General features: G+C 48.1%; 2 protein-coding genes across 3 annotated transcripts in view; one reads left to right on the forward strand and one right to left on the reverse strand.

Moving 5' to 3' along the window:
* Window positions 1–192: 192 nt before the first annotated feature.
* Window positions 193–8,748, forward strand: LOC115549434 (RNA-binding protein MEX3B). Its single transcript, XM_030364633.1, has 5 exons — window positions 193–319; window positions 474–593; window positions 1,094–1,640; window positions 2,751–2,992; window positions 3,112–8,748. The coding sequence occupies exons 3-5, from the start codon at window positions 1,151–1,153 to the stop codon at window positions 4,339–4,341; spliced, it is 1,962 nt and encodes a 653-aa protein (XP_030220493.1). The 5' UTR covers window positions 193–319; window positions 474–593; window positions 1,094–1,150; the 3' UTR covers window positions 4,342–8,748.
* Window positions 8,749–14,805: 6,057 nt separating this feature from the next.
* Window positions 14,806–26,096, reverse strand: part of LOC115549426 (protein unc-13 homolog A) — a 33,207-nt gene continuing 21,916 nt past the window's right edge. Inside the window, exons 26-44 of one of the 2 annotated variants that reach the window (XM_030364596.1) lie at window positions 25,714–25,848; window positions 25,387–25,514; window positions 24,355–24,440; window positions 23,988–24,114; window positions 23,739–23,835; window positions 22,224–22,367; window positions 21,645–21,722; window positions 21,161–21,238; window positions 20,891–20,979; window positions 20,623–20,766; window positions 20,149–20,272; window positions 19,796–19,801; window positions 18,920–18,976; window positions 18,721–18,801; window positions 17,967–18,114; window positions 17,437–17,493; window positions 16,146–16,232; window positions 15,859–16,015; window positions 14,806–15,102 (exon numbers count right to left, since the gene is read on the reverse strand). In XM_030364596.1, coding sequence (XP_030220456.1) covers window positions 14,814–15,102; window positions 15,859–16,015; window positions 16,146–16,232; window positions 17,437–17,493; window positions 17,967–18,114; window positions 18,721–18,801; window positions 18,920–18,976; window positions 19,796–19,801; window positions 20,149–20,272; window positions 20,623–20,766; window positions 20,891–20,979; window positions 21,161–21,238; window positions 21,645–21,722; window positions 22,224–22,367; window positions 23,739–23,835; window positions 23,988–24,114; window positions 24,355–24,440; window positions 25,387–25,514; window positions 25,714–25,848 — 2,112 coding nt within the window. In that variant the 3' untranslated portion in view covers window positions 14,806–14,813. The remainder of the gene's footprint in view (window positions 15,103–15,858; window positions 16,016–16,145; window positions 16,233–17,436; window positions 17,494–17,966; window positions 18,115–18,720; window positions 18,802–18,919; window positions 18,977–19,795; window positions 19,802–20,148; window positions 20,273–20,622; window positions 20,767–20,890; window positions 20,980–21,160; window positions 21,239–21,644; window positions 21,723–22,223; window positions 22,368–23,738; window positions 23,836–23,987; window positions 24,115–24,354; window positions 24,441–25,386; window positions 25,515–25,713; window positions 25,849–26,096) is intronic. The other variant, XM_030364597.1, reaches the window with a different exon arrangement.

Raw genomic sequence — 26,096 nt, forward strand, 5'->3', positions numbered from 1 at the left:
ACACCCTACCATGACAAAATAGAATACATCATATTACGTAACAATCAATACCTCACAAAATGGTATTACATTTTGCAATCTAAAAACATGTGTAAAAAATCGCACAAACAATATCGAGCGACAAAAACAAAATAAGCTTGCTTAACTGTGATGCGCTCCGTGTATTCCATGGCCTTTGAACCCATTGTTGTGTCGCGGGTGACGTCAGTCCCGTGTGGAGGAGACAGTCTGAGCGGCGTGCGCTCGGCGAGACAAAGGCGGTGGACCAGGGTCAGGGAACAGGAGGGAGAAGGAGCAAGAAACTGGGTCTTACTCAAAGGTAATTTATCTGCATGGAATTCAAATGATTGTCACCTAACCGGTTTGCTTTGCGGGGGACACCTGCATGCTTTGGCGTACGACCGCATTGAGATCTTATGCACAGTTAGTCCTCTTTTCATTTTTAAACATTTTCTTCAACGCCCCCAATTTAGCGTGCTAGCTAGCTTGCTAGCTCACAGGGCACACTGGTCGCCTCCCGGCTGCTTCTCATCTTTCCTTCAAGAAATAACCAGACGCAAGAGGGATCAAAGAGAAAGGGCAAGACACTCAAGGTAAATAAGTTAATACCGTTTTCATGTTTGTGATTGTTAAGTGCTGTCTGACTAGAATTTGACAAGAACTTGGTTTTAGCTCGACTATCAGCCCAGAGCTAACCAGCTAGCATTAGTACTCCCAAACAAAGGGGTCGGCAACGTGACTGAGAACCGACTGTGTGGGACTAGCTAGCGTGGCTGGCAAAAGCAACCAACAGCTCTTATCTATTTAAAACGATTTACACATGTGACGATTTATAGGTGAATGGTCTGTAGCGAGATTACATTTACATTTTGAAAGGCGTTCCATGGGCTGCACTCCGTCCTGGGGAGACAACAACATCCAACTTGGATGGCCAGACAAAAAGAAACAGCAGACAAAGCAAGGCTCCCAAAACATGACTGTTTAGGGGTCTTCCTTGTGTAAAACCAACAAACCATAAATGGTTTATCACTTGTTCGTTTATCTAATACAATTTTAACTGGAACACTTATTATTTATGTTTTTTTTCTTATAGTGCGCGCTCAACTCATTTCTTGGTCCATTTGGGATCTGATGTGATTTCCACGGGAAGATGCCTAGCCCATTATTCCACCCCGAGATTATGGACCACGACATGGTAGTCAGCAGTCAGCACAATGGGGTTGGTCTAATCCGAGAAACGGACCAAGAATCCCGGGATGAGGATCACCAAGAAGCGCTCCGGTACGCCCTAGACCAGCTGTCACTGATGGCCCTGGAAAAGGTGGACTGTGGTGGCAACGGAGGGGGACTGGTGGACCCGCTCGACGGGACCCAGGGACCGGGCTCCGAGAACTGTAACGGGGGAGGTTACGTGGACCTACAAATGATGGAACACCCCAATGGTTCACGGGACAGTCCGACGTCCTGCTCCCCGTCCCCAGAGTACTACGGCTCAGGCGGGTACCACATGGCCGCTTCCCACTCCATGCTCCACGGGGAACAAAGCAGCGTCCTCTGTAACCGAAAGAGAAGTGTCAACATGACTGAGTGCGTGCCCGTCCCCAGCTCCGAACATGTGGCCGAGATCGTGGGACGACAAGGTAAGAGCCTTGTTTATTTTATGACCAAGGCGGTCGTTTTTATTGATTATATAAACGGCCTCCGTAAGGAGCATGCAGGCGGCTCTTTGTTTGGGTGACTGATGGGGTGGTGGGTGTCATAAGTTTTACAGCCCACCAGGTGTGAATGAAGGGAGTTCGCGCTGATGACTGCAATCAATGTCGCGGCCTTAATTTGATCCCGCAAGATGTACAGCGCTAAAGTAACATGTTTATCATATTTGCATGTGATTTAGACCCGTATTTAGACAATGGCTTGGCAGAGCTTCTGTGTGTGTGGCTCATAAGTAGGAGGGAGGGGGAGGGGTAGGAGAGGGTCAGACAAAGCGGCAGATTGTCGGAGTCTGGACATGTCTAGCAGGCTGCACCAAACAAAAGAAACGTACCGAAGAAATTGTGTGTAACCCCCCGCGTTTTTTAAATCATCACCGTGAACCTCTTTATGTTTTGTGTGGGCATTCATGGTTTTGAGGGTTATATTAATTTATTTTGGTAGCCAATTTGAGGGTAAGACGGGGGCAGGCGAACAAACACGGGGCTGGGCGGTGTTACGCCCTGCGCCCAGCTCCGTCTGCCAGGGTCTCTTAATATTTCATTTTTCTACTACGATTTTCTATTTTTTAATTCCCTTAGTTGGTTGAAATACATATTATATTGTAAAACTCATTTGGTAAATTTGGTGCACCCAAGAAAGATTATGTTTATCGTTATGGCATTGTTCTCTTTGTTTGAAAAAGCCATGCTTTCTGCTTCCCAGAATGACATCACGCACCGTGCGCCCTATTGGTTGTGACCGATATACCGTCTGCATTTAAAGCAACAGCGCAACAATGTTGTTGGTGATGGTGGATAAGCAAATAAAACCATAGTCTTATGATTAAAGTAGGATGTGGACCAACACATTTTTAATTGTCCATCCAAAATGTAATGACGAATATAACGTGTCTTTGTTGTTTTTTTCTGATCAAATAAGCAAACATTGATATCATTTGACATAATGGTTGCAATCATTAAAATTATTTGATTTATTTTTACATATTTTTTTTTAACTTAAGTTCTCATTAGTAACCAGTCCTCTCTTAATGCGTCCAGGCTGTAAGATCAAGGCCCTGCGTGCCAAGACCAACACCTACATCAAGACCCCTGTGCGCGGGGAGGAGCCAGTGTTCATCGTGACGGGCCGCCGCGAGGACGTGGAGATGGCCAAGCGGGAGATCGTGTCGGCCGCCGAGCACTTCTCCATGATCCGGGCGTCCCGCTGCAAGGCCGGCACCGGCACCGGGGGGGGCACCCTCCCCGGGCCCCCTCACCTACCCGGGCAGACCACTATACAGGTGCCCGCCTTCACCACCGTCGTCTTCACCCTCCATCGCCTTCACCCAGCATGAAAGCCGTCTTGATTTGATGTGAGTGTGAGCGTGATGGTAACGTGTGTTGGTTGGTTGTGGCGCAGGTGCGGGTTCCCTACAGGGTGGTGGGTCTGGTCGTGGGCCCCAAGGGCGCCACCATCAAGCGCATCCAGCAGCAGACCCACACCTACATCGTGACCCCCAGCCGGGAGAAGGACCCGGTGTTCGAGGTGACGGGCATGCCGGAGAACGTGGACCGCGCCCGCGAGGAGATCGAGACCCACATCACCCTGCGGACCGGCGCCTTCGTGGACCTCCAGGGGGACAACGACTTCCACACCAACGGCACCGACGTCAGCCTGGAGGGCCTGGGCGCCCTCAGCGCCGGCCTGGGGGCGGCCCTGTGGTCCAAGGCCACCGGGCACCACGGCGGACCCCCGCCGCCGCCGCCGCCCCCCCCGCCGCCGCCCATGTCCGGCCCGCACTCCTCCTCCTCATCCTCCTCCAACCGCAAGATGTCCTCCACGGCGTCCTACCACGCGCACAGCGGCAGCGGGAGCTCCGACGGCTACAGCGCCGCCCGCAAGGCCAAGGACGGGGGCAGCCCCACCAGCCCCTTCAGCACCGGCTCCAGCAGCGCCGGGGGCTTCACCTTCGGCGGGGACGCCGCCATGCCCACCTCAGAGGAGCTGGGCTTTGAGTTCAGCTCCGCCAACATCTGGGCGCCTTTCGTCAACGGCGGCGGCGGCGGCGGCGGCAAGTCCTCCGGCTCCGCCCAGCAGCAGCAGCAGCAGCAGCCGCTGCGTCGGAACAGCAGCGGGCTGAGCGGCGGGGTGGTGACCCCCCGGCTGTCCCCCACGCTGCCCCAGGACGCGGCGGTGGGCCCCATGGACCACCCGCTGGCCCGCCGCGCCCAGAGCGACCCCCTCAGCACGCTGTCCTGGCTGCAGTCGGGCGGCGCGGGCGCGGGCTCCTTCTCCGGCGCGTCCAGCTCCAGCTCGGGGGGCTCATCCACGGGCTACTCCTCCTGCTCGGCCTCCTCCCTGCCCGGGGGCTCGCCCACCGAGTCGGAGGGCGGCAGCGGCCTCAGCGCCGGCATGCTGAGCCGGCTGAAGGCCACGCCAGGGCCCGGGGTGGCGGGGCTGGTGGCCCTGGGCCCCGGGGCCAACCGGGACTGCTTCGTGTGCTTCGAGAGCGAGGTGACGGCGGCGCTGGTGCCGTGCGGACACAACCTGTTCTGCATGGAGTGCGCCGGGCAGATCTGCCAGTCGGCCGACCCCGAGTGCCCCGTCTGCCACACGCCCACCACACAGTGCATCCGCATCTTCTCCTAGAGGGCCTGGGACGCAGCGAGAAGAGGGTCCGGGGGGGGGGGGGGGGGGAGGGGAGGGTAGGGCTACTGTAGGGGGTGGGAGCAAAACTGAAGTTGTCTTACTATCTTAAAAAAATACAAAAAAATGGACAAACTGCAGGAGGAGCAAGGAGGAGGAGGAGTCACTCTTAAGGATCTTCGCACACATAGGATGGACCAGGATGGACAACTGCATTCATAGACAACCATAATATAAGGATTTGATTTATTGCTGATAACTCTTTGTCAAGATGAATAATAATAACGACTACAATAATAATAATAATAATTTTAAAGAGACTTATTTTGTCTGCGTGAGGCGAGCTGCGGGCGGTCTGTGTGGTGGCGGCCAGCCAGGCCTCGGACCGCCTCCCAGTGGGAACAGGTGGGAGGAAACCAGTGTCTTATCTTTCTTCAGGCCTTCATTTGTGAGCAGTCCCTGCAGCGCTGCCATAGTTCAGGGTCGCTGCCGTCTGCTCCTCGTCCCTACGTCTCCTCATGCCCGCTTCTTAAGATCTCTATTTTGCCTGCTTCTCACAGCCTTTATTTTGACACTTTTTATACGCAAGATATTTTATGAGGAAGCTGTCAACACTTTTTCTAGTCTTCCCTCCCCCCCCCCCCCCCCCCTTCGTGCTCCTGAATGGGACGCGAGCTTCTTTGAAACAAAAGACTCAATATTTTCCTCTCTGGCTCGCTGCTGCGCTCTCGTCCATAGTGTTTGTTTCATTATGGGATGTGGTTCCTCAGAGCTTGTTTTAGAAAGCTTGCATGTAGTCGGGCACTAACTCGACCCACGCAGCGACGGAACCCTTTTAAACCCGACAGAAACTCCCCCTCTTAATCAGCACAAAAACCCTCAAATGATGCATTGTTGACTCTGAATGAATTTACTCATTCTCAAAACAGAATTAGCTAACACTTTATAGAACGTTCAGTCATAAATCATTTATAAGCCTTTAACAAAGCATTCCTATTGATTTGTTGATGGGTGCTATGGATAGATCCGCCCAACAGCCTAAGCGGTTTACTGCACCAACTTGTAGGCTGACATCACCTCTGAGGACACTCCCACTTGTGATGTCACTAAAGGGTTGATTTTGATACGGCTTATAAGGGCTAGTCAACATTATCTTTAAACATAGCAATTAGTAACCATCTAATTGATATTAATGTTTTGATCATGATACGTTTGGCATTAACTTAAGGCTTGTAGATAACTTAATGACTGAACGTTAATGTTAAGCGTTACCGTAATTAACTTAAATGAATGCCACTTTATTTTGTACGCGTCCCCATTTTTACCATGTATACGGCAATATGACATAAGTCCCCTTTAGAGAACGTCATATTGGCACTGAAGAATGTGTCCCAGCTCCATTTATGTCCTTTGTTGTGCCTGATGATAGATCTCTCTTATTTCTCAATGTGGTTCAGAGTAGATGTGAACGAGGTCCCATCCATGGGTTGTGTTTTGGGCTTTCTTTCCACCGTCAAACTCGTTCTTATGGCTTTTTAAGAAGTCTGTTTTTTTTGCCTGTTCCACCAATCCTTGACCCGCGGAACGTAGTGAAGTTATCCGTAATATCCATCCATGTCCGCCAGTACTCTCGCTCAGACCCTCTTCTCTGTTACAACAAGATCGGGCTGTTTAGTGTTCTTTATAATATTTTTTGTGACTATTGACATGTCAGGCTGTATGCAAGGCGTATTTTTTTTAAATAATAGGATTTTAGATAGGGCTTTTGTGATGTCACATCCATTGATTGACTTGTCCAATAGGGGGCTCGGTGGAGGCGAGTGCCCCGCCCACTTAGACTAGTAAAAAGGGGATATAGTTAGACTGATGCACTGCGACGCCTAGCCCCTCTAAAGAAAAACAAAAACCAGAGAAAAAGGAAAATCACGGCTCATACAGTTGAGTTCCTTTTTTATGTTTTGGTCTTCCACCCCCACTTGAGCAGCAAAGCTGTATGGCACTCTGAAATGACTCCGTTATGACTCCGGTATAGAGCTCCATGGCCAAGTTTTATGCACTAAATGGCGTATCATTTCCTTTGACATTTGTACTTTAAACAACGTAATTGAGCAACACCTTAAAGGGCAGTTGCCTCCATTTCCGTTTGTATTTGTTATTTTTCTGTGCTTACTGTGAATTCATAGTAACCGCCTCCAAAAGTGTTTTCCGTGTTGCTGACACCCGTCACTCAAACGACCTGAGAACCAGCCCGCCGAGCGAGACAAGCCATGACGCAGAAGCAAAAGTGAATCAAACAAATGCAAAAGGGCTTCCTGACGGGACTCTGCAGCTGTATCCAGCCTTGTATTGAGGCTCACGCATCAGAAGGAACGACCACCCGCTAACCCTTCTAAACCGGCAGCTAGTAGCTAGGTCATCCAGGGCTTCCAGACACCGGCGTGTTAAAAGAAAAAAAAAAAGCCAACAGCTGCAGTTTCTGTTTTTTTTGCTTTTGTCGTTTTTAAAGTCGTACTTCCTTACTGGACGATCCCTGCCATGCCCTAGAAACACAGGAGGTATTGCAGTCCCCCAGAACACATGGGGCCCATGTGCTAATGTAACTTCTACTGCGTCGATGTAACGGTGGATCAAACGGCCGGGTCTTTCATCTCCCCTCTCCTCCTCCAGTCGCTCCTCGAGGCGGGACTCTGTCCCCGGCCGTCCCGGGGCAGTGTGAGCCGTTACGCGCCGTGCTGGCCGGGGGGTCGACGCGCACGCAGCGGCAGCCCAGATGTTACAGGCGTTGACGCTGCGTGCCGGCTCTGGAACGCTCCCCGGCGGTTTACTACTACACTACTACTATGACACGGAGGACTCGCGCCGGCCCCCCCACAATAATCCCATCAGCCTACTGTCCAGGGGTTTTTATAGCGACCGAGGCTGTTTGACTTGAATGGGTTCTCGTTTGTCCACACACACATGCAGGGGGGGGGGGGGGGGGGGGGGGTCCGTGCAGCTGTACTAGTGTCGCGCTCGAGATTAGCCTACAGTGCTCGGGGTGTGTGCCGCCCTACTGAAACACATAAAGAATGAGGGGAGCACTTGTAGTTCCACATCCAGGAGGGAGGGGAGGGGTGTAGGTCCACCAGCGTCTTTTTTTTTTTTTCTTCTTCACTGCACTGCAGCGCTGGTGCCTTCTCCTTCCTCTCGGCGGCCACCCTCGTGCCCGGGCAGCGCTCGTATGTTTTACAACCGACAACCCTTTTTCCCACAAACGGGGTCCAATGTTAAACTCTGGCATCTTTTTCCTTCTCACTACTTATTTAGACAGGATTTAGGGGTGGGGTTGGGGCGGGGGTTGTGATGTGTCTACACAAACAGGCAAAAAATGACTGTTGTATGTGTCTGTGTTGAGGCCTTTTGTCAGGCCTTCTTCTCCGAGGACTCCCCAGCGGAGCGTTGTCGAGAGAGCGTTTCGTTTTAGTGCCGCGTGGGGTCTCATGTAAATTCTGTTGTTGCACCCGGATCTCTTTTGGCCAATGGGAGAATGTTGTTTTGGTTATGTACAGAGCCTTACTTGTTTTTAAAAAGGTACAAATATTCTCATATTGATGGCTGTTTCTTTATTGGTTTCTTATCTTAACTGAAAGTATCCCCTCCCCCTTCCCGAAGGTTTGAAAACAGGGTTTCCTGAGGCATGCTAACTAGCGACCTCTGACCTTTGTCTTTCTCTCTTCATGAAAGAGAAAGATACAGAGAGGGAGCCATGCCAGTGAGGGGCAATACACTCCCCTCCCCCCCCCCCCCACCCCCCCGTCACGCTCCTTTTTTGCTTTAATTCTTTTTGTATGCAGATTACCAAAATGTACATGTTAGCAAACTAGATTTCAGGCCTGACCTGCGTTGTGTATATACCCTTAATACAATCATTGGGATCTCATTTTTGGAAAGGTTAAAGGACTTAATTGACGATAAGTGTAGTTTTTAAAGAACATGTATCATTATTTGTAAGTTAACCATCTGCATGTCTTCAAGCCACCAGGCGTTGGCAAATGATTTTTAAGAAAAAAAAAACTTTTTACACATTTTATTTTTACAATTTATTTGCTTACCTGAATATCCCAGACAATAATGTGACCCTTTTTATTACTTCAAATTTATTTTTATTTTTCATTTTTTATTTTCCTTATTTCTGTGTACAACCTATAGGCAATTTATAACAAAATGAGAAAAAATTATTGAAGAAATTTTAAAATTGAAATATATTTTATTTGAAAGTTTATGGACCTTTTAACCGTGAGCTGGAAAAATTGTATAATCATATGATTTGAGCTGACTTGACGGTTATAAGAAATGTATCAAGAGTTTTATTTTTTATGCTTCTTTAATAAAGTCTTGTTTTTGGTTTCATTTTTTACTGTAAAACAATAACCAAAGCGTCTGTCTTTTATTTCGCACTGGGTGTGAAGAAAATGTGAAATGTCAGCCCTGCACTGCTACAATACTTCATACCACCACACGATGGCAGTATATGAGCGTCTTGGAAGCACCCCATTCAAGGGTGACCTACTCTGCCTTTCTCTCGAAGTGAGCACAGCATTAGCATTTTATAAACCATGTCCTAGGCTGAATGTGAAAAAGGCTTAAGGCACATATTACAATTTTGGCTCGATGAAAGTATTCTAATATCTAGAGAGCCATATTACTTGGCAACTGAATTGGACTTTTTATATTTACATCTCTGGATGAAATAAGCATATATTTCCCACATGAAAAATTTCTATAGTTTACTATAGTAAATATACTATAGTATACCCTATATATACTATAGTAAATATTGTGTTTTTGAACCTTACTATAGTAGTTTTACTACAGTAAACTATAGTATACTACAGAAAATTATATAGTTTACTATAGTAAATAAACTATAGTATACCCTATATACTATAGTAAATATTGTAGTGTTTTTGAACCTTACTATAGTAGTTTTACTACAGTAAACTATAGTATACTACAGAAAATTCTATAGTTTACTATAGTAAATAAACTAGTATACCCTATATATACTATAGTAAATGTGTTTTTGAACCTTACTATTGTAGTTTTACTACAGTAAACTATAGTATACTACAGAAAATTAGATAGTTTACTATAGTAAATAAACTACAGTACACCCTATATATACTATAGTAAATTTTGTAGTGTTTTTGAACCTTACTATAGTAGTTTTACTACAGTAAACTATAGTATGCTACAGAAAACTGCAGTTTTATTACTACAGTATACCACATATATACTACTACAGTAAACTATAGTATACTACAGAAAACTATATACTACAGAAAACTGCAGTTTTATTACTAATTACTTTTAACTATGTCATTGTACTTTACCTAATGGATATTTTCAACTGTATCACTTTTGTTGTTGCCATTTTTAACCATAGTGCTGTAACAATAATTCCCTGCACATAAATTAGGCTTACAACCACCATTAACACAGTGTTTTCTACAGACTGCTAAAATACAAAAAAAAGAAAATGTAAATTGTCAGCCCTGCACTGTACTTCATACCACCACACGATGGCAGTATATGAGCGTCTTGGAAGCACCCCATTGAAGGGTGACCTATCTGCCTTTCTCTCGAAGTGAGCACAGCATTAGCATTTTATAAACCTTGTCCTAGGCTGAATGTGAAAAAGGCTTAAGGCACATATTACATTTTTGGATTGATGTAAGTATTCTAATTTCTAGAGAGCCATATTATTGGCAACTGAATTGGACCTTTACATTACATCTCTTTGATGAAATAAGCATATATTTGCAGCTCATTGAAGCGGAATTACCTATTGAATATTAAATAAACCCACATTTCTGAATAATGTGGCTAGCCGAACATGTCCTGAAACCAACTTGCAATAGTTGACCTCATTAGGATGATACCTTATCGATTCATCATGTAGACAAACAATCATTTTTTAACCTTTTCAGCGGCTAACCCATAGACCTTGAAACCATCCAGAATTTCAGGCTTGTAAGAGACAGAAAAAATCAAGTTAAAACGGAAATGCTTTCGTCTCCAAAAAGTCTGTTAATCGTAAGCCCCTTTAAGCAGCACAGCAGGCAGCCCTCATAAGGCGCAGTGTTTAGTGGCCTCTAGTCGTGGGTCTGGGGATTGCAACCAACTGATTCCCCCCCTCCCTCTACGGATGGTCTACAGCTAAAGCTAGGGTGGGCGACGGCCTGGCATCTGGGGGGCCAGTAAGTTGTCAAGTGTCAAGTGATGTTGATGGATTTATAATTTATATTTAGTCTGTGGATACTCGTTTTTTTTACTTGTCAACTATAACCTGAACTTTAGGCCATAGTTTACAAGTTGATAAACGATTATGATTTTGAATTAAAAACATGACCTCTCCACAGCCGTTATTTCGCTCTGGGCTACTGTAGCATGGCGGGCCCAGGGAGTGAGAACCGCTCCATATGTAATTATCAACGGCTCATTCTAAGGTAGCGATTGCATGGGATTATTCTTATTAAAAAATACTTATAAATATTATATTCCCCAATTAGATGCCCCTAAATTCGATACACTGTTCACTTTATTGAATTTAATTAGTTTTGTTATAATATTTTTCATATATGTATGTATATATTTATATACATTTAAAAAGTCATTGAAAAAGTCTCATGATTTATCCAAATTCTCAGATACTACGCAAGAGGGAGCAGAGAGAATGACGTGGTCAGACGTTTTGTGGCAGATATGTCCTTTTATTAGGAAGCCGGTCACAATCAGGCTGCATTCCAGCTCCACGTATTCCTCATTTAGTACAATTAATGATAAGAAACAACCTCGGTAGAAAATAACTCTCTCATGCAAATTCTGTGTTCTCACTACATTCATATTGGTTGCAGATGTATACACAAGCTGTTAAAAAATAAAGTTCAATGAGTAGTCAATACATAGTCTTTGAATCTTAAAAAAAGAAACTGGACAAACGGGACTTGTAACATCAAAGAGACACGTGCTGGCACAATAAAGACTCACCGTCATGCAGTTGTAATTATTTCTATTCACAGGGTGGGCGTCGCTGCATGGGCTCAGAGATGAGTCGGCATGCGGCATGCATGCGTCTGGTCTTACATGTGCCCTTTTGTGCTTGAATAAAGATTGGTGTGTGTATGTGTGTGTGTGCACACGCACGTGTGTGATTGCCGTGGCCTGTGCAGTGGTCCACGTATGCAATAGGCCTATGAGGGTTGAGATTGAATCATTATGGGGTTTTGACATTTAATTTGGTTTGTACAAAACAAAACAGAGTGTGCCTCTTGGGGAACTCAGATGACATGGTGGGAATGTTTTGAGACTGTACGTCTGCTCATCATGGGTGGGTGGAGAATCTCCTGGAGTTTTCAATGTTAGAGGAACATGAACCCGTTTCATCCACTTAAAGGGCCGGTTCATCTGCCAGAAAACCAAGAATTGAACAAACGTAAGACCCATGTGACTACGGCATGGCTAGAGATCTCTGAGTGGGGACCTCTTTCAGATCTGAGAGAAAAGACTCACCAACATTCATCCTTGGTTATTTGGTCAAACTCAACAGTTTTCAGTGAGCCAAAGGTACAACAAAGCCTAGCAGTCCAAACCCAACTTAGTTCAGTGAAGTTTAGACACTACTACTCTATTTGTGTACAGTTAAAACAAAAGAAAAACATTTTCCAACAGATGAATACTTTAAACACAATGCACCGTTGCACACCTCAAATGTCTCAAAACATATCTTTTTGAATAGGTGCTAAGATGGCGTTAAAAACGATGCAGTTTGGTTCACTTCATTGACGCAGTGGGTCGTGTTTCACCACTGTGCATAATAAGATGCAAGGATAAGGGGATATTTTATTTCTCTCCTTTCTCTAAATATAATTCAGTAAGAAGTTCTGGTCCACTCCAGCTTGGTGATTAAAAAAGCTAAGATCTGATCATCTAAGATATGGGCCCGTACCTCTGAAATGAAACGGGCTGACAAAAATACTGCAGGAATGTGAAGTCAACCCGTTCATGGAAGAAAAAACGTTTGAACCAAAACCAATCTAAAAAAGTTCTCAAGGATCTGAATATTGCAGTTGATACTCCATAGGCGTAGCATACACTTGTTTACGTAAGTACCATATATTGCTCCCAATCTCAGAGCCATTTTTTTCCCTCACATATTTTACAATCAGCCCTATATACACACAAACACACACACACACACTCAATGTCAAACAACACAACAATTCTCACAGAGGATTGGCTCGACAGCTTGGGTTAACTTACAGACAAATGCAGCTATTGCCTTGAGAAGTGGCTTTAGATTTGGGAGAGTGGAGACAGTTTTCAGGACAAACAACACATTTGATGTGTCCCTCCAGAAAGCATTAGTCGGGCTAGTATCTCTGTATTGCTTGTGTTGGTGGACGCCCCCGCTTGTTGGCGCACGAACACTGGCCCTGAGCCCAGGAACTGAAGGGCCACAGCCAAAACACCCCCTCGAGAAGGGAGCGCAGATTTCCCCCAATGTTTACCATCGGCAAATGTTAATATTTCTACAAAAGGCTTTCTTGCCACCACTCACTTGAGTCGCTTGGCCAAACTCTTTTATCGTCTGCAGACGGTCAATGTGTTTTCGTATCTCGATAAAGGTAGCGTTTCAAGGAGGACACACAGCGACAACATTTTGCAGTGATCTTCCAACCGTAACCATGATCAGTATAAACCAGCGGGTGGCGTCGGACATCAAGTCTACTGATTCTGTAGTAGCCCTTTTGAAGAAAATGTGCATTCAGGGGGGTAATAGAGGATGGAAGCAAGCAAGGGGGATGCCGTCGTTTAGGGGCACTCTGTGATATTGCTCTGTTGGCTTAAAAAGAAAAAAAAGAAAGGGCACACCAAAGAATCTGTCTATACACAATATGGCCGTAACATAAACCTCCCTACGTTACCTCCCACCAACTAAGTGTAAAACATTGCACCCCAGACCACTGTTCCCCTGCCTTGTTGATCCATGGCTGTGAAGGCTATAGCGTTGCTAGTACACCTCCTGTTATAGCGAGTGAATATATGCACAATGTACACGAACACGAGGGGCTCCCGGCGAGAGTGGCCGCGGCGGCGGCGAGTCTGTACATCGGTGGCCCGGTGTTGGCCAGTGAATCACAGTGTTCTTGGGATCAACATGCAGGCGGGGAGTGGCACAGGACTGGTGCGGGGGTCACAGGGGGGCTCTAGGGTGTCCGCTCTGTAGATGTTTATTGTACAGCTCAGGGGGAGGGGGAAGGGGATCTGGGAATGTGTGTCCTTATGATGCCAACCGGTACACGACCACCCCAGCACACCGGGGAATGACCAAGCAACACAAAGAGATGTTGGATGGATGCAGAGTGTGAGAGAGAGAGGGGGGGGGGGGGGGGGGAGAGATGGGATTGAGAGAGACAGAGAGAAAGAGGCAGAGTGAGAGAGACAGATAGAGAGTGAGGCTGAGAGAGATTCAGAGTGGCAGAGCGCAAGAGAACGCGAGCGGCACAATGAGAGAGAGAGAGAGTAAGAGAGAGGCAGAGGAAGACTTATGGGAAGCCATCATTCTGGGGCAGACAGGCAGACAGACAGACGTATAGACACAGCATAGCTAGTTAAGTACTGAGTCCGCTTACGGAGTCAGAGAAGCAAAAGTGCAAAGTAGTCTTTATCAAACTGAATGTGGTGCGTTGTCTCGATCGTCTTTTATTATAATACATCATTGTTGAAAATGTACAGCTTATAAAAGTTAGGGTATGATATAATGACGCTTGTGTGTGCGTTTGTTTTTGTGTAGGATTGGGTGCATATGGACAGGTGCTCGCTGATCTATGGCTAACTAGCACTAACTCAAAGAGGAGGGAACATGTGATGCTTATCCGTCTCTCTGCGCGTTCCTGTGAGAACACTGCGAGTGGGTTTGTTGCATAATGTATGCAGATAGACTTTGTACACTATAGCGTTGTCTCGCGCGTGTGTGTGTGTGTGTATTGCAACCGCGGTCGTCACCTTTGTGAATGTGTGGTGGCAGTGCATACATCAGGGTATACATCAGTGCAAGGGCGGTCATCTGTAAATCAAGGGGGCATCAGGGACTCATCTTCCACTCAAGAGAACGCTGTGTGGAAGGTGTTCTACATGATTGACGCCGCCCTCATGTCATTTTTGTTTGTGGGCGGGAGAGGGGGGGGGGGGGGGGGGGGTCGAGGGGGAGGGTTTGTCTGTGGGTGGGTGGGTGGTGTAACAACTCCCCCCCCCCCACTCAACACGTAAATGTACGCCCTTGCATAGATGCATACTCCCAAACCAATCGGCGGGATTTTGTCCTCAAAAGTCTTTTTTTTGTGCACACCTCATTTATTTATTTTCCCGCACTGCCCCCACATTCCCCCGCGATCCCTGACTTCCGCCCCCCCCCCCCCCCCCCGGTCCCCCCCTCAACTGCGGCCCTCCTCGGCCGAGCGCTGGTCCGACTTCAGCTTGACGAACTCCTTGGCCACCTCGTCGTTGTTGCGCTGCGACAGGATGCGCAGCACGGTCAGGCCCGTCTCGTCCATGTGCACGCGGTGGCCCAGCGGCAGCCAGCACGCCACGCTGCCCCTGCTGGCCACCTCCTTCACCTGCAGCACGGCCACGCCCACCGTGCGGTCCTCGCGGGCGAAGCAGTAGTCCTTCACGCACACCTGCAGCTCGTAGCTCTCGGGCCCCACCTCCGTGCCCAGGGAGCTGCAGGGGGGGGGGGGGGGGAAAGGTCAAAGGAAAGGTCACAGAGATGCGGGGGGCGGTGGGGTAGTTTGTCCACGGCTGATGAAAGGGTGATGGAAGTGATGGACAGCAGAGTGCTGGCTAACGGTGCTGGTGAAGCGCTGGCTGTAGGTCCTCCTATGTACAGCGACGGCTCTAGAGATCCCCTGGAAGGACTACAGGGCCTCGTTGGGATGACACCGTACACACTTTTCATCATGTGTTCCAGATTATGGTTTGAAACTGCATGTCTTTTGTTTATCCACAAAGATATGGAAATAATGTGTATGATTATTTAGCCTTGCCGGATAGCCTAGCCAACCAGGACCCTTAAAGGAAAACATGTTTATTTGATGAGCTTTTTTGTAGCCTTTCTTGGCAGGACAGTGAAGAGGGACAGCAAGCGGGTTGAAGGAGAGCGTGAACGACATCCAGCGGAGGGCCGTAGTGTGGACGGAGGCTGGCTCGCTGCAGGGCCGGCGGCTACACCCTCAGCCCACCAGCGGCTGGAGCCAGCCAGCCTCCCTCCCGAGGCTCCACTCACACTGACTGGTAACTCAACGCTACGTCATTCACCCTCTCCACCCAGCACACCCCCGTGCCTCTCCCTGTCTCCATCCCCACCAGAGGGGTTGAACCCCATTCTAATACAAACCTAAAAGGGGTTTACTTTAGAAACGGTTGTAACGGGTGCTGATCACTAGGGGTGAACCCTAGGACGTCAGAGGTATCACTCACTACTGGAAGCTCTCGCTGAACTTGGGCGACCAGGCGTTGTTCTTGGACTTGGTGGCGAACTTCCTCTTCTTGTCGCTGAGGTGCGGTCCGATGATGTAAACCTCCACGAAGGGCCGGAAGCCCTGCGCCTTCCACTTGAGGTCGTTAGCAGACACCACTGAGGGAGGCCGGGAGCGAGGGGGGGAGGGGTGAGGAAGCAAGGCGTCAAGGACACGTCATTTCAAAGGAAAGGGAGCACAAAGTTCCAAACTGAGTGAAGGAAAGCGTTTCGGTTGTCGATGCGGTACCTTTGACGTTGATCTTGTACTCTCCGTTGGGCTGCGGCTGGACGTCCACCTGCATGAGCACCTCGCCCACGGCGTCCACCCCTGAGGCTGCAGGACAGAGAGGCGGGAGCACGGGTTAGCGGGGACTGACTGCAGAGCACCCCCGCTGCCGGTGTGCGTGAACCATGGAACACAGCAGCGTGGGAGGAGCAGCAGAGCTGTGAGGCACATGACAGCGACGCCGACTATGAACTAAAGGTGCGGCCACACCAACCGCGTTGCTCGCGTTGGACACCGCGAGTACCGCGCCTAACCTGAAGCTTGACCGGTGTGTGGTGGTTCAACGCTCCACCGCGTCACCGCGCCACCGCAGCTAGATGAGTCCATGTCCATGCAAGTGAACGGAGCGTTCCCTCTTCGTCATAACTATCAAACCAAACATCCTTCACATTCACCGAGCGAACATTCTGAAAGTAAAATGCACATTTCTCGCTAGAAATGTTTCCATTAACGCATTTAATGGCGTAACTATGTAACTATTTCCACCCAGAATAAAGAAAGATGTCGGCCGTGGCTGCGCTGGAGTCCGAGGTAGGAAACCCAAACGCCGCGTTTGGGTGCATGATAGAGTTTAGATCGGGTTAGGTTAAATAATCTCGGATATAAATAACACTAATCGGGTTAAATAACTTCACATGGTGTGTCTGGTGTGTTTCCAGCATTCATAGTGTTGATCAGCAGAGAAATAGTCCGCCAAGACGTTGAGGTTGCTTAGTAACCAGAGACTCTGTCCATGCAAGTGAACGGAGCGTTCCCTCTTCGTCATAACTATCAAACCAAACATCCTTCACATTCACCGAGCGAACATTATGAAAGTAAAATGCACATTTCTCGCTATAAATGTTTCCTTAAACGCATGTAATGGCGTAACTATGTCACTATTTCCACCCAGAATAAAGAAAGATGTCGGCCGTATGCTTCTGTGCAAGCTCACTACTCTCTGCCAGTGACGTCGGGTCAAGCTCCACGCTGATTGGCTACCGCGGCTAAGCGTCACGCGTTGGAGCGTTGAAAGTTCAATTTTCTGAACTCCGGGCGTTGGTGCGATGGGCGCGTTACTGCGTTTACGTGCGTAATTACGTGCAACTGCCGCGCCTAACGCCCCCAACGCAACGCTTCAACGCTTCAACGCGTGTACCGCGCCTAAACCAATGGTTCCCTATGCAAAAATGCCGATTTTCAACGCCCCTAACGCGAGCAACGCGTTTGGTGTGGCCGTAGCATAAGGCAGGTGGAGGAAGTGGGCGGGTACCTTTCTCTGGCGCAGTGTCTTCATTGGCCGTGAACCTCATCCCCTTCCCTGAATGGACTGAGGAGAACAGAACAGCACATGAGCCTTTTTAACATGAAAGGGACTGCAAGAATGTAACATTAAACGGTTCTAGATGGTAACATGGTGGCAGGTTGCCCAAAGAATATTATATAAGATTGTATTTCTGTCCAGGCGGACGGATATTGGGTCAGGAATTACTATCTGGACTAAAACCGTCTTCTGAATCTGAACATGTTATGATAAAAGGACATTGTAAAAGTTATTCATTATCTTATTTTCAGCAGGTAAGTAGGTCAAACTAACTCAGAGTACTTTTATTTGTTTTGTTTATTTGGTTGTCGAGTGAGAGAGAGAAAGACATAGAGAGCGAGACAAAGAGAGAGATTTGTGTGTGCGTGTGTCTGTGTGTCTCGTGTGTCTGTGTGACAGACAGACAGACAGACAGAGATAGAGAGAGAGAGAGGGAGAGAGAGATCCTCTCTCTCTCTGTGGTCTCACTGATCTCCTACCCTGAGCACCCTGTGAGAGGACAAACTTCCTGATGAGCTTGTCCGTGGCCTGGGTGTAGAGGGACAGGGCGTAGCGCAGGGACTGCAGGTCGGGACTCTTCTCTAGGAACGTCTTCTTCAGGCCCACACCGCCCGCATGGAAGTATTGCTGTGATACAGGAACCAGGGGCAAGGAGGGCAGACAGGAAGGACCACACAGGTAAGAACCTCGCGGGTTCAGGGGACGTTGGTGACCAAGCTAAAGTATAGTGACGCTGTAGAAGTAACCTGCTGGGTTGACGCGTTTAAGGTGCGTTGGAACAACAGAGGTACAAAAATGAGCTCTTCTACACAGCACGGGGTTTATACAGCCCTGGAGCCTTGTGTCCTTGTGTGCTGAGGTGGGGAACAGTCGCTGCGGAAGCTACCCAACTGGAAGGACTGCTTCAGTATGAACACCACAGTATTTGTTGTGCTCATGAAGATATACTTTCTTCTTGTATTGTTCTTGCTATGCTACTTGTAACGTGAATCAAAGAAATAGGTTCAGTTTCAAACCATATTTGTCAATGCGTTAAAAATTGTCCATTGTTATTCAGAATCCTACACTGTTAAAAACACAGGCTACGGTAGAACAGTAGTCATCGTCTAGAATCATGCACCGGTTATGTGTGTGTTTCAGTGTGTATGCATGTGTATGTATTTTATGTGTGTATATGTATATGCATGTGTGTTTGTGTGTCTGCGTGTGTGTGCATGTGTCCATCCACTGTACCTTAATGGTGTCCAGAGCCAGCTCTATCACCGCACACTGTTTGGGGCTCAGAGCCTTCGCCTCCTCTCGCCCCATGTGCTCCTGCAAGGCCAGACAACACCCCGGAGGTCATACAAACACGCCCCTGATTGAAATGCATCATGGTTGTAAAGACCAGGCCTTCGGGATATAGTTGCCACAGTACTAGACCGGGTCCTACCTTGAGCTTGGACAACTGTCCCAGCTCCTTGGCTGCGTTGAAGATCATCTGTGTGCCCTGTGGGAGGAGAGAGAAGTGAGTGAGTGAACACAGGAGGTAAGGGGCCGGGGACAGAGAGATGGGCAGAACGCGGGGTGTGGGGACGGAGGGACGGGGGGGGACGGGGACGGGGACGGGGGCGGTAGGGGGGAGCAGACCTCTCGGAGCGGATTGGGAACTTAAGGGTGTTGTAGGAGCAAAGACCAGAAGAGATCAGGATCCTGTGTGTTGTGTGTGTGTGTGTTGCAGGGCGGAGGGAGAGGAGCATACCGACATAAAGATGACACACAAGAACATCAACACTTGGGCTGGGTATCACCTATAAATGGCCACTGTGTCTTATGGATGGATGCTGTCTCGGTTCCTCAGATGACACAGATATGGGGAGCGTATCTGGGATCTCTATCTGGGATCTCTATCGGGCTGTAATGTATACAGAGGGGGGGAGATGGGGCCCACAGACAGGTCAGGTATGCAGTCTCTCGTGCACCATGCGGACAGCAGGTTATGCTGGGTAGGGGACCTCTGGAGAGAGTGAAGGAGGAGGGCGGGGGGGAGTATATGCGACACAGGAAGGGGCTGGCTGGTTAACTCTGTGGCGGCAGGGAGAGAGAGACGGAGAGAAAGAGAGAGAGGGATAGAGAGAGATAGAGAGAGAGGGAGGTAGGTAGAAAGAAAGAGAGACCGTAACCACCGTAACCAGCGAAACACAGCATTCGTTCATGCTTCTATCATACATGGGGAAACACGCCCAAAAACCGCAAAGACACATACCAACACACAGACACACGAGACACACAGACACACGCACACACAAATAAACACTATGATACTTACAATCACCTAAAAAAGAAAAGGAAGAAAAAGCAAAAGCATGGCGTGATGGAGATGATCCACAGAAGATAGTAGCGCTCTATGCATTATCACAACGAAAATACGTTTCACAAGCTGAATGAACTCCTGCAAGAAAGGCTTAGGGAGACCAACCTTGAACAAGACAAAATAAGATGTGGGAGATTGGATAATGTGTGTGCATCTGTGTGTGTGTGTGTGTGTGTGTGTGTGTGTGTGTGTGTGTGTGTGTGTGTGTGTGTGTGTGTGTGTGTGTGTGTGTGTGTGTGTGTGTGTGTGTGTGTGTGTGTGTGTGGTGTGTGTGTTTGTCTGTGTGTGTCTGGGTGTGTGGTGTTTACCGTCTGGTCGGTGAGTGTGGGAAGCACAACGGTCTTCTCCATGGTGTTCATCACCAGCTTCCACAGCTCCTTCAGCACGCGCTTCAACACCGTCTTCTCACAGATCTTAGCGAACAGTGAGAGGCTGGGACACACGCACACACACACACACACACACACACACACACACACACACACACACACAGACACACACACACGCACACACAACATCTTAACACATGATTGATCATTTCAAAGAACGTACTATCAATAGAATCAGACTCATGCAAATGTCACACAGTGTGTGTTTGTGTGTGTGTGTGTGTGTGTGTGTGTGTGTGTATGTGTGTGTGTGTGTGTGTGTGTGTGTGTGTGTGTGTGTGTGTGTGTCTGTGTTTGTGTGTGTGTGTGTGTGTGTGTGTGTGTGTGTGTGTGTGTGTGTGTGTGTGTGTGTGTGTGTGTGTGTGTGTGTGCGTGCGGGAGTGTGTGTCTCACTTGGTGTCCAGGAAATCCATGATGGGTTGGAGGACATTGTCAGCCTCCTGGATAACGTTGCCGTTGGCTGGCACTGTCTGACCTTTGACCTGGGCCAGGATGTCCCCCATCTGCCGCACGTTGTCCTCAATCTGGGGCTGGAAGCTGCATGGAGACACACACACACAATGATAAAGGTCCTGTTGTTACCCTCTTCGCTATCAGAAAACGGACTCATGAGCACATGACGAAGACAACGTGTCGCCATGCTACACGCTAACATGCTCACCTGATGGCGAAGATGTGGCTGAGGTCGTCCATGACGACGTTCAGCTTGTTCTGCAGCTCCTTCAGGAAGTCACTGGCCTCCAGATTCAGCTGAAAGTGAGTGAGGAAAGGTAGCTGCATCAGGTCATCAAAACACATATATATATATATATATACTGTATATATGTATATATATATATACATCATGGGGCTTGTTCATCAAAATGCATCATTGCGATGTGAAGTCCCGAAGTCCTTAAGCCCTACATGTATAATGGTTTAGAAAGCTTACATCTTTGCCTCCCATGGCCTCGAACATCTTCTCAAGTTGAACTCTGAGCTGCTGGATGTTGTTGATGATGATGCAGGGCTGAGGGAAGGGCAGAGAAAAGGGCATTGGCTACAGTTGTTGTACTGCTCTGGAGGCGGGGAGATAATGGATTAATGCTAATGCTAATCGCTCCGGTCTCCTGGATGTCTGGCCCTCACCTGCCGCCCTCTGCAGCTGCAAATTCTGCTAATCATAACACTGTGTACCACTTAGACACCCGGGGAACACGAGGTGAGCCCAGGAAAAATATAAAACATATCAACATCACTCAATTGCTTTTTAGCCCTGCGTATTTTAAATACAAAACGTAATAATGACCGTCTTTGATATCTTTCCCTGATTGCTGACCTGGGGAACTGCTGTTAAAAAGACAATCCACAATCACAAGTACAGAGGCTGAAACAAGGCTGTGGCGGTCAGGATTGACTCCATCTCAAACACCTACCACTTTCTCCTTGTTGACGTGATTGTGGAAGTCTTTCGAGATGATGTCAGCATAGGACAGCAGCACGTTCCCAATGGTCTGAGGGAGAGAGAGAGAGAGAGGGAGAGAGAGAGAGAGAGACAGAGAGAGAGTGAGAGAGAGAGAGAGAGAGAGAGAGAGAGAGAGAGAGAGAGAGAGAGAGAGAGAGAGAGAGAGAGAGAGAGAGAGAGAGAGAGAGAGAGTGAGAGAGAGAGAGAGAGAGAGAGAGAGAGAGAGAGACAGAGAGAGAGAGAGAGAGAGAGAGAGAGAGAGAGAGAGAGAGAGAGAGAGACAGAGAGAGAGAGAGAGAGAGAGAGAGAGAGAGAGAGAGAGAGAGAGAGAGAGAGAGAGAGAGTGAGAGAGAGAGAGTGAGAGAGAGAGACAGACAGACAGACAGACAGAAGGTAAAGAAAGAAGGAAGAAAGGAAGGGAAGAAAAGGAGGAGGAAGAGAGTACGGGTGACTAGGTGATTGATCGCAACATGGTGACAAAAAGTATCAAACTTGAGGCGGCTTCGAGAACAATTCCAACATGGTTGAGTGCTTTGGTGGGAAAACTCACCTTGGCAAACCGCCTCATGTAGTTACCAACGATCTGAGGGTCTGGACACTCGAGCTTGCGGATGATCTCGAAGCTCTGGTTGAGCTGGGAGAACACGTCCACCACGGAGCAGGAGAACAGGGCGTGCTCCGAAGTCACCTGGAACTGCAGGTGCAGACGGACAGAGAGGGTTTAGAGGACACGACACAACGGTTCAGTTCACCAACTCGAGTGGTAGCCCCCCCAAAACACAATGTACACAAGAGCAGAACCAGCTCACCCTGCATCAATATACATCAATCAATAGATCCATCAAATCTCTAAGCCTGACAATGTAGCGACGTCAGAGAGCAACCCCCCTCCCCCCTGTCCCAACGCACACACACTGAGCACGTGCGAAGAGGAGAGGTGTACGGACCCTCTTGCTAAGCCTATGCTCCGTAAGTCCAGGGAAGGGATGCTCTTTATGTGGAGCAAAGGGAGGGGGAGAGATGGGGGGGGGGGAGAGGGGGGGGAGGGGGAACATATGCTCCAGGTGTCAGTAATTGGACCCAGAGGACCAGTGATATAGGAGCTGAGAAAACCCTGTTTGTATAAGGGCTCGCTCTGCTGTCTATTGACCCCCCCTGCCCCTCCTCGCTCCACTCCCCCTAGCCTCCCATTGATTAGATCTATAGGCATCCCAGAGACAGTGTGAGTCTGAGAGTGTGTGTGTGTGTGTGTGTGTGTGTGTGTGTGTGTGTGTGTGTGTGTGTGTGTGTGTGTGTGTGTGTGTGTGTGTGTGTGTGTGTGTGTGTGTGTGTGTGTGTGTGTGTGAACGTGTGTGCGAGGCCGTTGATGTGTTTAAGCATCCGCTTTCACCGCCCGCAGCATCTGCCGCGGCTCTCTGCCGGGGATGTGTTTCATTCGTTTTTATCGTTATTTGCATTTTGTATGGAGTTGTTATTGATCGTCTTACAGCCTCCCACCTGCCCGCGGCGCTGCGAGGCCGTGCTGAGTCAGGGGGGGGCGCCTGGGGAGACACACAGGGCTGTTTGCCTGAGCAAACCAGGGATCTATTTACGGAGTCAATGGTTGCGGTCGAGGAGCTAAAAATGTATTCTTTGCATACTTTAACTTTAGAGCTGCCTCGACAGAACAGTTAGTGGGGGAGATTTAGGTTGAACGCGCTCAGCGTCCTGCCACCGCAGTCTGCTCCAGGACTGTGTTAAACCGAGTGTACCTTGGATCGATTTCTTTGCCTGGAGTTGTCGAAGCAAATTCGCAGGAAATTATCGTTGATTACCATCGTGTTCATCAGCCCATTAAAAGTCAATTTCTGGCACCTCGAAGTAGTTATGAATAGTTTTGTTGGGTTTTGTTGGATTATTGTTTACAGCTGAAGAAAGGACATCGACCGCGCCAATTACAGCCAAGAAAAAGTTATTTGTGGACGGTTCCTCTTAATAAAGATTAAAAAAGGCTTCTCATAAAATGGCAGATGAAGACAAATAAAAATAAGTTAACTTTCGTACTAAACCCAACCAAAGCAGTTACCCCGTCTTTCTTGTCTCTCTCCAGGGCACCGTGGAGGAAATCTCGGGACACCTCCTCGTTTTCTTCCAACCACATGACCACGAACGGCTCGAACCAGCTAAGAAACCACCAAAAATAAAACACCATCGTTCCAAAGTCATCTTCACATGCAATACAATTTTTGCAAACGTATACAAGGAACAGTTTTCGGCGTCGACGTGCTAAACGTCGGGGACCGTGCACAGCTGCGAGGCCAAAGGTCAGACTCACGCGGGGTACTCGGGCACGTGCTTCTGGAAGGTGACCAGCTCCTTGCAGTACTCGTTGTACAGCCACTTCACTTTGAAGTGCAGGTTCATATAATCTGCACTCTTGCACAGCCGGTGCTTCTCATGCTCTGAATAACAAAAGGCAGAGGAAATGTCACCACTAATGTCCTTCCTCAACTCAGATGGGGCCACTCGTCTCCCTCTCTGTTTATTTGTTGTCATTCACATTGTCACAGTGCTCACACACACACACACAGACACACACACATTATGTATGTGTAACAAAATTTGATATAATGTAAATTATAATGTAAAAAACACATCAGCCTTACATGAGCACACACCACATGTGTATAACAGGAACTCACCCTCCATGGCGTATCTCATGTCTTGTGCGAACATATTCCACATGACCTCGGCGCTGATCTTGCCGACATTCAGTTCCTGTGGAAACCTGCGGAGCGACAGGGTAGGACCGAACGCATCAGGCCATCGCAGCCAATAGGACGAAGATAACAACTCATAACCAACCAGGCAGCCACTGTGTGCTGTGTACATCTCTAACATATCTGTACTGAAGCCTCAACATGTTTGGAATCGGGGAACTTGATTTCACTGACACATGTCATGCGGTTTATATCAAGTAGAAGAATTTGATTATTGTGACTGCACTCAAGTAATTAGACTGTGGTTGGTTGGAACATTGAAGCAAGCTACCATTTACCGTTCTGTTTGCCACGAAAGGTCACAATCCTAAGGCTGTCTGTGAGGATTATTGAATGTGATATGGATGGAGAGAAGTAGCAGCTGCAGCCTAAACAGAGTATTGCATTAACTGAGACAGAACCCAAGTGCGTCTAACCTTATCACCGCCTGTAGGCTCACATCACCCCACTCCGGCCTCTTGGCACCAGCAGTTTATTAATCAGCTAATCTGCTGGTCGGCTATTAGCTGATTGGGTGCTTCACAGCACTCATTAGTATTTTACTGCCACTTAGGGCAGTGTTATCATCAAATACCGCAGTAATGAATGATAGCACGCTGTGTGTATTCCAGCCCTTCTGAATATTGTTTTTCTCAGGTGTGTACTGATTGGACGGTTTGTGCAGCGGCTCATGGGTCGTTCTGCTCAGATGGAGCTCTAAAGGCCCTCTGTGATAGAAAACAGCAAAGTGCCAACAGATAAAATGTACTTCGGGATGCTCTGATACTATGTGTGTTTTTCTCCAATTATTTTTCCCAAGCGGAAATTTGCACAAAAAACTTGGCCTCCAGGGACATTTCCCTGCAATAATATGTAATATAATATAATCATTATATAATAACAGGTGGCTTCACATGATGAATAGGAACATGCTATTGGACTGGTTTAACTGGTCTGAACAGGGAAGAAACCTACTGGTTGAGGCAGTGCGTGTAGGAGTTCTTGTCCTCTTCGATGATGGAGACGATGAGGGTGATGAGTTTGGACCAGAAGTCCAGGTTCTTGATGTTTGGACCCTGCTCATCTGGGGGCACAGGTTTTGCCTGCACCACAGATTAGATACATCAGAGATATATAAATATGATCCAAGTGCTGAGCTGCAGCAGTTTTATTTCTTCCCTTGCAGGGATTGACAACCAACCCAGCACACTCATCCTTTTTTAACTGCTGATTTAAGCATCGTAAACAGTAAGCCAGGCCTGTTACAGCTGGAGCTGCAGCGGCCTCTCTCTTCTGACTCACCGGGTCGGACTGGTACTCTCGGTTGTACAGATCGTGGCAGTTGTTGAAGATGTACTCGTAGGTGGAGTTGAGGCAGGCCTTCACACAGTCTTTAACCACCTGGCTGGCCCGGGGAGGGCTCTGCAGCTCTTGGACCTAACGAACACCAACCAAAGACAACGTCAACGCCGACTCCTGCACCCGGTCCTACTGCGTTCCTCCAGGAAGCCGGCCCCCTTCTCTGGCAAATTCAACAAATATGCATGTGCGCACGCAGACTTATACAAAAGAGCAAACTGGACAACTATAATGTAGTTATATGCCATATTCACACAGGGAAACACACCTGCATGGGGAAATAGGCTATGCGTGTATAACACAACGAGAAGACGATTCTCCACCAA

This window comes from Gadus morhua, chromosome 8, assembly GCF_902167405.1.
Source record: "Gadus morhua chromosome 8, gadMor3.0, whole genome shotgun sequence".
Lineage (NCBI taxonomy): Eukaryota > Metazoa > Chordata > Actinopteri > Gadiformes > Gadidae > Gadus > Gadus morhua.